The sequence below is a fragment of the Anomaloglossus baeobatrachus genome, chromosome 7 (assembly GCF_048569485.1).
Source record: "Anomaloglossus baeobatrachus isolate aAnoBae1 chromosome 7, aAnoBae1.hap1, whole genome shotgun sequence".
NCBI lineage: Eukaryota > Metazoa > Chordata > Amphibia > Anura > Aromobatidae > Anomaloglossus > Anomaloglossus baeobatrachus.
Window position 1 is genome coordinate 298,988,492 of NC_134359.1, and position 11,357 is coordinate 298,999,848.

An 11,357-nucleotide genomic window follows, 5' to 3' on the forward strand; every position below is an offset into this window, starting at 1 on the left:
GGGAGTTTGGTGTAACTAGTTCTTTTTACTCACAGTAAGCTGGTAACTAGTCACTCGAGGCTGGCTGGACTTAACCGCAGGTCCCCGTAGTCCCAGTGCCGGTTTAGTGACCTGGTGGCTTCTTTCCCCTGCATGTCTCTTTGGTTGGTGGGTCCCCATGGCGTAGAGCAGCTGGGGGTCCCCTCCTGGCTGTCTTCTTCAGCAGTCCGTATGATGGTAGCGTGAACCCTGTGGGGTTGGAGTCTCTGGTGATGTGCCCGGTTCTCCCTTTGCTACTGAGTCCTGAACGTCAAGGTCAGTGAGGTCTTTGATGGTCCCCTCACTGTGCAGATTTTATCAGGTCTGCCTGGAGCTTTTGTCAGGCCTAAGATTCTGTACCCCGTTGGTGCGTAGTTCTGGGAGTACTCCACCGGCAACTAACCGCCTGGGCCCTCAAGTCACTGTTCACTCCGGTCAGTTCGTCTGCTCACTTTCACAGTCTCTCCTCTACTTCCATAATTACTGTGTGTCTTCTTCACTGTCTGACTCTCCACTGTCTGCCCCTCTCACCTGGTTGTTTAGTGGACTGGAGTGGCTCCACCTCTAGGCGGCCATCCATTGGTCTGACCCTATCCATGTACCATTCTATGGGGGAAAACAGGGATTACCTGGAGTTTGTGTGTTACCGGCACTGGTTTTCCGAGTCCCTAGGGGGTAGGCCCTGCTTCCCGGTGGGGACGCAGTACCTTGTAGCTCCCTGATGGCTTCAGGTGCGCCACACAGTATATAGAGGATGTGCCCTGTGTAGTGTACTATATAGAGGATCTGTCCTCTGTGGTGTCTTATATAGAGGCGGTGTCCCGTGTGGGGCAGTACATGGAGGCGGTGTACCGAGTGGTGCATCTTGTTTTAAAGCCAAGAGACTCTAAACACTGATTTGTCCAATTTGAAAAAAAGGTGGTCCTCTTTATGGATTGAATGCAATGTCCCCTGTCCATCAGGGTGTCAGACAGTGGTGGAGGCACATTTATGTCATTCCATCGTATTTATTTAGAGAGCAGCTTGCTAGTCTATTTTGTCTCCAGATTTTGTCTCGGGTTTTGTCCCGCAAGGTACTGACCTGGCTAGTTAGATTACTCTTGCCTCCGACTCGCTCCACCAACCAGCAGCTACCCCTGGGCACAATCCAGAGGATCCCGCAGTAAGTCCACATTCGTGTGAAAGGGTTTTGGCTTTGGTTCCTCTAGGATCTATTAAAGTTAAGTCTGTCCGAGGTCGCATTTCTAAGCTAATAGTTTCAGACAAACTTTACATATTTCAGGAAAGTTATATGTGACGCCCTGGACTAGCGAGAGGGTCACAGACAGGCCCTTACACTCAGGGCTGTATTTTGCCTTCATGCTGCCCTAGGCACTTTAAGTGGTCGCGCCCCTTATTGACAACGTAAAACTGAGTTTTCGCACACGACATCTGTTTAAGGCAGATCTAGTCTGTAAAACACTTGAAAAAGTATCAATGAGAAACGAAGGGCACTAACCCCCCCCCCCCCAATGGGGATCACCACGGGCACATCAAAACATAGCATGAGTATAAAATATTCCCACCACACCGTCCCCACTTATATACTGTGACTGTCACACTGCCCTCCCTTATAAAATATACCCACCACACCTTCCTCAATTATGAAATATGATCTGCACATTGACCTCACATCATGCTGCCCCCTCCTCCCAATGTCCCATGCATGCTGCCCCCTCCTCCCAATGTCCCATGCATGCTGCCCCCTCCTCACAATGTCCCATGCATGCTGCCCCCTCCTCCCAATGTCCCATGCATGCTGCCCCCTCCTCACAATGTCTCATGCATGCTGCCCCCTCCTCACAGTGTCTCATGCATGCTGCCCCCTCCTCCCAATGTCCCATGCATGCTGCCCCCTCCTCCCAATGTCCCATGCATGCTGCCCCCTCCTCCCAATGTCCCATGCATGCTGCCCCCTCCTCCCAATGTCCCATGCATGCTGCCCCCTCCTCACAATGTCCCATGCATGCTGACCCCCTCCTCACAGTGTCTCATGCATGCTGCCCCCTCCTCCCAATGTCCCATGCATGCTGCCCCCTCCTCACAATGTCCCATGCATGCTGCCCCCTCCTCCCAATGTCCCATGCATGCTGCCCCCTCCTCCCAATGTCCCATGCATGCTGCCCCCTCCTCCCAATGTCCCATGCATGCTGCCCCCTCCTCACAATGTCCCATGCATGCTGCCCCCTCCTCACAGTGTCCCATGCATGCTGCCCCCTCCTCACAGTGTCCCATGCATGCTGCCCCCTCCTCAGTGTCCCATGCATGCTGCCCCCTCCTCACAGTGTCCCATGCATGCTGCCCCCTCCTCACAGTGTCCCATGCATGCTGCCCCCTCCTCACAGTGTCCCATGCATACTGCTCCCTCCTCACAGTGTCCCATGCATGCTGCTCCCTCCTCACAGTGTCCCATGCATGCTGCCCCCTCCTCAGTGTCCCATGCATGCTGCCCCCTCCTCACAGTGTCCCATACATGCTGCCCCCTCCTCACAGTGTCCCATGCATGCTGCCCCCTCCTCACAGTGTCCCATGCATGCTGTCCCCTCCTCACAGTGTCCCATGCATGCTGCCCCCTCCTCACAATGTCCCATGCATGCTGCCCCCTCCTCACAATGTCCCATGCATGCTGCCCCCTCCTCACAATGTCCCATGCATGCTGCCCCCTCCTCACAGTGTCCCATGCATGCTGCCCCCTCCTCACAATGTCCCATGCATGCTGCCCCCTCCTCACAGTGTCCCATGCATGCTGCCCCCTCCTGACAGTGTCCCATGCATGCTGCCCCCTCCTCACAGTGTCCCATGCATGCTGCCCCCTCCTCACAATGTCCCATGCATGCTGCCCCCTCCTCACAGTGTCCCATGCATGCTGCCCCTCTCCATGAGCTCCTAATGCTGCCTTCCTCTTTTCCATAATGACACCTCCATGCTGCCCCATTCATCATACTAAGACCACCACACTAACGCTTATGCTGAGACACACACACACACACACACACACACTACCCCACTCTTGATATTGACTCCCCCTACATTGCTCCACTCCATACTGAGCCCACACATGCTGCCCCTTCTCCATAATGAGCTCCCAATGCTGCCCCCCTCTTATTTTGAGTCCTTACACCCCCCCCCCCATCGATATTGTCATTGCTCTATCCCTCAACCCTTGTCCTCTGTCTCTAGCATTGGCCCCTCTCTCCCATTCCCCCAGCAGCAGCCTCTCTCCCCCCGCCTCCAGCAGCAGCCTCTCCCCCAGCATCAGCCTCTCTCCCCCCAGCCTCCCCCAGCATCAGCCTCTCTCCCCCCAGCCTCCCTCAGCATCAGCCTCCCTGCTCTCAGCTTACCCCAGCATCAGCCTCTCTCCTCCCAGCCTCCCCCAGCATGAGCCTCCTCCAGCATCAGCCTCTCTCCTCCCAGCCTCCCCCAGCATGAGCCTCCTCCAGCATCAGCCTCTCTCCTCCCAGCCTCCCCTAGCATCAGCCTCCTTGCTCCCAGCTTCCCCCAGCATCAGCCTCCCTCCTCCCAGCCTCCCCCAGCATCAGCCTCCCTCCTCCCAGCCTCCCCCAGCATCAGCCTCCCTCCTCCCAGCCCCCCTCCTCCAAGCCTCCCTCCTCCCATCCCCCCTCCTCCAAGCCTCCCCCAGCATCAGCCTCCCAGAGCATCAGCCTCCCTTCTCCAAGCCTCCCCCTCCCAGCCTCCCCCAGCATCAGCCTCTCTCCTCCCAGCATCAGCCTCCCTGCTCCCAGCTTCCCCCAGTATCAGCCTCCCTCCTCCCAGCCTCCCCCAGCCTCAGCCTCCCTCCTCCCAACCTCCCCAAGCATCAGCCTCCCTCCTCCCAACCTCCCCCAGCATCAGCCTCCCTCCTCCTAGCCTCCCCCAGCATCAGCCTCCCTCCTCCTAGCCTCCCCCAGCATCAGCCTCCCTTCTCCTAGCCTCTCCCAGCATCAGCCTCCCTCCTCCCAGCCTCCCCCAGCATCAGCCTCCCTCCTCCCAGCCTCCCCCAGTATCAGCCTTCCTCCTCCCAGCCTCCACCAGCATCAGCCTTCCTCCTCCCAGCCTCCCCCAGCATCAGCCTCCCTCCTCCCTCAGCATCAGCCTCCCTCCTCCAAGCCTCCCTCAGCATCAGCTTCCCTCCTCCAGGCCTCACCCTCCCAGCATCAGCCTCCCTCCTCCCAGCCTCCCTCAGCATCAGCCTCCCTCCTCCAAGCCTCACCTTCCCCCTCCCAGCCTCCCCCAGCCTAAGCCTCTCTCTCTTCCCAGCCTCAGCCTCTCTCTCTCTTCCCAGCCTCCCCCCAGCCTCAGCCTCTCTCTCTTCCCAGCCTCCCCCCAGCCTCTCTCTCTTCCCAGCCTCCCCCCAGCCTCTCTCTCTTCCCAGCCTCCCCCCAGCCTCTCTCTCTTCCCAGCCTCCCTCTCTTCCCAGCCTCCCCCAGCCTCAGCCTCTCTCCCCCCAGCCTCCCCTTGCATGATTACAGAGGACAAAAAGAAGCATCGCAATTCGCAACGATCATCAACTAACCTGTAAGAAGCCCATACATTCTAGGCTCTGCCTTACCTGCTCCGGTGCCCGCCGCCCTGCTCTGGCTGGCTCCTCTTCTGGCTTGCTCCAGCTGCAGACGCGTCCTCCTCCGCGGCGTGTGTCATCTGCAGCATTGGACGCTGCAGCACGGGGCAGTGAGCTGATTGTCGCGCCCGCGCGCCTCTGACCCCGGAAATGCAGGCCATGGAACTTCCGGGGTTAGTCAGCTCACTATGCCTGGCGCCCGCCATGTATTTAAATAGACAGCAGAAATGCGCCTCTCCAATCTCCCACCCAACCCCCCCCCCCCCCCCGACCCGGAACACAGCCGAGTGTAACGGAGGGAGGGACGGGGGGCGGGGAAGAAAAAAAAATTTTTTATATATATATATTTTTTTTGCTGCCAGAAAGTGCCGCCCCCCGCAACGTGCCGCCCTAGGCACGGGACCACGGGTGCCTAGTGGCAAATACGGACCTGCTTGCACTACACCTGTCCCCCAAAAAGGTACCAGCAGTCACCCAAAATCCCTGAGTCACCCCCATCTGTACCAGACGTCCACACCCGGGGGCGGGGTCAGGTGGTTGGCCACGCCCACCGAAGAGGATTGATGGTCAGGGGTGGGGAAAACCAGACAGTGAGAGTAACAGAGAACAGTACAGTACAGGAGAGGAAAGTGGAGTGTCAGTTAGGAGAAGAAGTCTGTCAGGGCCTAGGTTGGAGCCTAGGGACCCTGTGGCCAGGAGACAGGCGGTGGTGGCCGTCTGCAGGAGGCCGGGAGTAGAACCGGTGGAACCGTCAAGTCACCGAGGCAGGGTAGCAGCCCGCCGGTACCAAATCGGGGAGTCAAACCGAAACCGGAGCACCAGGAAAGGGTACTCAGACCCCGTACAAGGCCCAGAAACAACTGGACCAAGTCAATTTAACTGATTGCGGTCTGGACTATAGGTCCATTCCCACCCCAAGTCCCGAGAGAAGGCAACAGCCCACCGAGGGGGATAGGAAGCCACCGCCCAGGCACTAAGATCTCACGGGCCAGCGCCTGCGGGCAAAAGGGCTCCTCCAGCATCTACAAGTCGGGGAGCGGACTAACGTTGCTCAGGCATAGTAGTCACACAGCTTACAAAGGTGCAGGAGAAAGACGGACACCATCAACCCGAGTAGGGGGAACAACGCAGCCAGCTGCAGGCACCGACCACCATACCGTTTTTGGTTTACCAGTGACTCCCGTGTGTTTCCTCAGAGTGAGTACACCAGTGCCCTCCGGCACCGCACCGCGCTACGCCGCCCTTCCCTCCTCTGGCATCATCTTAGCCCCCCAGCGGGCCCTGGGACCCACATCCCCTACCCACGGAGGGAGACAACACCTAGCTGCACCACAACACCGCACCCGGGAGCCCCCACCATCACCAGCAGCGGTGGTGCCAATAATCACCACGACCCGTGGGTGGCGTCACGAACAATTTCTATCGCGGCCCTGGCCGCGCACCCACTTGATCACCAAAACAACCACCCCTTCACAGAGCGACGTGACCCCCGGTCCGGAGGCGCTCGAGCAACCGACACACACCCGAGAACGGACCCAAGCTGCTCGGCAGCAGCAGCCAAGCGCGGGGCAGTACATTATCCCTTATTGTTGAAGAAAGAGGCCAAAATCAAGTAACCACTACAGTCACCTGCAGTACTCGGGGCTTCATGATGTGACCAAAGTAAATAAAGAGGGTGGAAGTTCACACACAACATTTGGAAGTGATTATGTGATGCTCCTGAATCTATCAGGGTGTCACAGGGAACTGCACTCCTTTCTCTTATGGTGCATCCCCCATGGTTCTGGGATCCTAACTATTGGTATTGCTTCCATCAGCATTCAAATCCTAACCACACCTTACACCACACCCTGTCAGGCACACCAGTGGGTGGTCTAGCTGGAACAGGGCCACCTGCCTAGGGGTCAGGCAGACTGGTGGGAGGGATGAAGTCAGAGCTTAGAGTCAGTTCAGTAGTAGCTCCCAAAGAGTGAGGAGCTGGGAGTTGGAGCCCCCTGTGGGACTTTTGGTTAGGTCGCTGACAGTAGTCTGGGATCGGAGGAGTCGGAGACCCGGTCGCAAGGTATTGGAGAAGAGTTCCCAGACTTAGTTTTGGAGAACGGTTGGCAGTGGAAAATCTAATAACCAGACAGGTACCGAGCACAGCAGGGTACTGGACCCTAGATCAGGGAGTACCTTCACACAACCTGGTAATTCACCTGTGGAGGATAGTCTCTTTATGAACTTTCCCCAAGAGCTCAGAGATCGAAGGCACCAACACAACGAGGGGGATAGGGCTTTCCAGCTTATGCAGCCTGCAAAGATCCCAAGTGTCAGCCATCAAGTGCACAGCTTCTCTATTTAATTATAGGGAGCGGGACTCCGACAGCTTTAGGCCGAGGGGTCACTCAGAAATGTCTAAACACAAGTGCATGGAGGCAGGCTCCAGACGGCCAGCAATACCAACGGGGACGGATTCCTGGACGAGCTCCGCAGAGTGGCAGCGGCACCAAGAGACTTGGGTTACTCCTGTGTCAGAGTCTACTGAACGGTCACATCAACATCCACACGGCCTGAGTGAGTACACTACTCCCCCCTGCGTCCTGCCTGCAGCATAGTCTGCACCACGCTTCCCCACACCTCCACCATCCAGAGTCCCGGGGCCTCCCCTACCCGTGGAGGGAAAGTCATCTGGCTGCCCCACTCCATCTCCCCCAGGTACTCTCAACACCGGCAGCGGCGGTACTCCCCTTAAAGCAAAACACGGGTGGCGTCACAAACACTTATCCCCTGTAAATAACCCCCTTTCATTTTCGAGTGGCCACAAGCCCCCGGGTCCGGAGACCCTTGAGCCATGGTAACCCCTTTTCTCAGCAGGCCGACTGCTGCAGGGGTGGAACAATTACATTTTTTATCAATAAAAGTTTTGTGGCTTCTTTGCTTTCTCTTATTTCTTGTTCTGGTGGTGAATTCTCTATACTACAAGCAGGTGGCGCCACTACAACTACTACAATTTCAATCCAACCCAATTTCTTTCTCATCTGAGTTGCAGGGGTTAATTGTGTCTTCTCAGAAAGTCTCCGCCTCTGATAAACTTTCACTTTCGTTTCCAGCTCTTTCACTCTACAGTGGCGTCTGCTGAGCTGAGGGACGAGCTGGACTGCTCCATCTGCCTGAGCCTCTATACAGATCCCGTATCCCTGAGATGTGGACACTTCTTCTGCCGCTCGTGTATTGTGAGTGCGCTGGATGCACAGGAGGCGGCTGGAGTGTATTCCTGTCCTGACTGCAGAGCACAATATCCGGAGCGTCCGACCCTGGAGAAGAACCGGAAGCTGAGGAACATAGTGGAGCGTTTCTCATCTACTCTGCCTGAAACAGAGGAGACCGGAATCTTCTGCACTTACTGTACAAAGTCCCCTGTCCCGGCTGTGAGATCCTGTCTGCAGTGTGAGAACTCTCTGTGTGACGACCACCTGACAGCCCACAACAAGACGATGGATCATATATTAACAGGACCCACCGCCTCTTTTGGTCACAAAAAATGTTCCCTCCACCAGAAGGTTCTGGAGTATTACTGCCCGCAGGACGCGGCTTGTCTGTGTGTGTCTTGCTGTCTGGTTGGTGAACACCGAGGACACCAGGTGGAGCTTCTAGATGAGGCTTCTGAGAAGAAGAAGAAGAAATTGAGGGAATATCTGGATGAACTGAACCCAAAAAAAGCAGAAATTCAGGCAACAGTCCACAATCTGCAGGATCATAAGAGGAAGATTCAGGGAACCGCCTCTGACAAGAGGAAGAACATTACTAAGATATTTATGGATATTAAGAAGAAGCTGGAAATGGCAGAAAAGAAAGTGATGAGCGAGGTCTCCAGGCAGGAGAAGAAGATTGTGTCCCTGATATCTCGTGAAATCGAGAAGCTGGAAATACAGGAGGACAATATGTCCAGAAAGATGGGTCACATGGAGGAAATGTGTTGTGTTACTGACCCAATAAGACTCTTACATGAAAGTGACATTACAGAGTGTAGTCATGGAGGTGAGGAGGACACAGGGGGAGATGGTGGAGAGGTCACTTCTGAGGAGGATCTGGATGAGGTTCTGATCTCACTGACCTTACACCGATCTATGAGGGATATTGTCACCAATGTAACATCAGAGCTCGGGGTCCATGTCTCAGACATATTGCTGGATGTGGACACTGCTCATAGATGTTTGAAGATATCAGAAGATCTGAAAACAGCAACAAAATCAGAAGTACAACAAAAGAGACGAAAATCATCAGGAAGATTTGTGGATTACTCCCAGGTGTTAAGCAGATGTGGCCTCTCCTCAGGACGACATTACTGGGAGGTGGAGTGGAACCAGATAGGAGGATGTATCATCGGATTGTCCTATCCCAGTATAGAAATGGAAGGAGGACAGTCTGGTATCGGAGATAATGATAAATCTTGGGGTTTGGATATTTATGATGGAGAATGTAATGTATGGCACAACTCAGATGTAGTGACCCTCAGTATGACGCCAACATGTCCGACACTTGGCGTCTTCTTAGACTATGAGGCCGGGCGTCTGTCCTTCTACGAGCTGTGTGACCCCATCAGACACTTACACACCTTCACCGCCTCCTTCACTGAACCCCTACATGTCGCCCTCTATGTGAATGATGGAGCCTTTGTTACAATAAGAAGCTGAGGCCAAGGTTAAATGTTAATGGGTGATTTATCCAGTTTTTTATTCATAATTAATGAGTTACGTACATCTCATTAAGTGGTGGCATATGGATAGAATATGACATAATTTTCTTGACTTTCTTAAGGGTTTCCCAATGAGTATTTGGTGCATTTTTGACTGTGTATTTTCATGCACAAAAAACCCCCAGCGTATTACATTAACTTCAAACTGCATGGGACGTCTCTAAGGGTTTTCCCACATTAGTGTATAGCATCCGATGCTATAGGCAAATGACACTTAGCTCACACATTGCTGCAAGCGTGGCCGAGTGTCCTTGTACTCTGATCTGATTCCCGAGAATCGTATCACAGGGGATGAGAAGGGGAGATTAATCTCTCCATCTTCTCCACTGCGTGTCTCGGCGTATAGAGGACTGACGGTATCCGAGTGCAGTCCGACGTTTAACTCGCACCCATAGACTTGTATGGGTGCGACTGAATCGTAAAAAAACACGAGTTTTGATAAAGCAGAAATGCAGAAAAAATTGTATGTAATTAACAGGAAGTTTTCAAAACAAAGTGGTTTTATTAAAAAGATGACACAAAAAAATACCACGAAAAAACACACAGCCTAATTTACCTAATAGATGCTTGTTTTTTTATTGTATGTAAAAACATGGAGCGTTGTTTAGCAGCTGTCAGGCCCTTTCTCCACCATGATTTCCTGCTATGTTTAGTCCAGAGACGTTCACCATAAACCTGCAGATAAGGAAGGCCTGGTGATTAAACTGTTTCTATATGGACAGTTATCATTAAAGCCTCTCGGTATAAACTCAATACTCACCGGCTCTAAAATCAAGAGTTGTGAGTGGTCACTGTATATACAGTACAGACCAAAGGTTTGGACACACCTCCTCATTCAAAGAGTTTTCTTTATTTTCATGACTCTAAAAATTGTAGATTCACATTGAAGGCATCAAAACTATGATTTAAAACATGTGGAATGAAATACTTAAAAAAGTGTGAAACAACTGAAAATATGTCTTATATTCTAGATTCTTCAAATTAGCCACCTTTTGCTTTGATTACTGCTTTGCACACTCTTGGCATTCTCTTGATGAGCTTCAAGAGGTAGTCACTGGAAATGGTCTTCCAACTGTCTTGAAGGAGTTCCCAGAGATGCCTAGCACTTGTTGGCCCTTTTGCCTTCACTCTGCGGTCCAGCTCACCTCAAACCATCTCGATTGGGTTCAGGTCTGGTGACTGTGAAGGCCAGGTCATCTGGCGTAGCACCCCATCACTCTCCTTCTTAGTGAAATAGCCCTTACACAACCTGGAGGTGTGTTTGGGGTCATTGTCCTGTTGAAAAATAAATTATGGTCCAACTAAACGCAAAACGGATGGAATAGCACGCCGCTGCAAGATGCTGTGGTAGCCATGCTGGTTCAGTATGCCTTCAATTTTGAATAAATCCCCAACAGTGTCACCAGCAAAGCCCCCCCACACCATCACACCTCCTCCTCCATGCTTCACGGTGGGAACCAGCCATGTAGAGTCCATCCGTTCACCTTTTCTACAAAGATACGGTGATTGGATCCAAAGATCTCAAATTTGGACTCATCAGACCCAAGCACAGATTTCCACTGGTCTAATGTCCATTCCTTGTGTTCTTTAGCCCAAACAAGTCTCTTCTGCTTGTTGCCTGTCCTTAGCAGTGGTTTCCTAGCAGCTATTTTACCATGAAGTCCTGCTGCACAAAGCCTCCTCTTAACAGTTATTCTAGAGATGAGAAGGTGTGTCCAAACTTTTGGTCTGTACTGTATATATATATATATATATATATATATATTTATATATATATATATATATATATATATATATATATATAAATATATATACTGTATATATGAGATGATGGGAGAAGATTACGTGTTGGGAGCCGGTGAAGGTTGTCCATTGTTCTAGTTCCCTCGTTGACCCAGAGGAGCCTCTGCAGGTCGTCAGCCTCGTGGTCCTTTCTGTTGTTTTCTGCATTGTATTTCATTATTGTGTTACATGTTTCTTATATTCTCTTTTTTTGTACCTTTT

The 11,357-nt window shown here is 52.8% G+C and overlaps 1 protein-coding gene across 1 annotated transcript; it reads left to right on the forward strand.

Moving 5' to 3' along the window:
* Nucleotides 1-8,035: 8,035 nt before the first annotated feature.
* LOC142246514 (tripartite motif-containing protein 14-like) lies at nucleotides 8,036-10,889 on the forward strand. The gene has a single exon (XM_075319575.1). It carries the CDS (start codon nucleotides 8,092-8,094, stop codon nucleotides 9,289-9,291), a length of 1,200 nt encoding a protein of 399 aa, XP_075175690.1. The 5' UTR covers nucleotides 8,036-8,091; the 3' UTR covers nucleotides 9,292-10,889.
* Nucleotides 10,890-11,357: the final 468 nt, after the last annotated feature.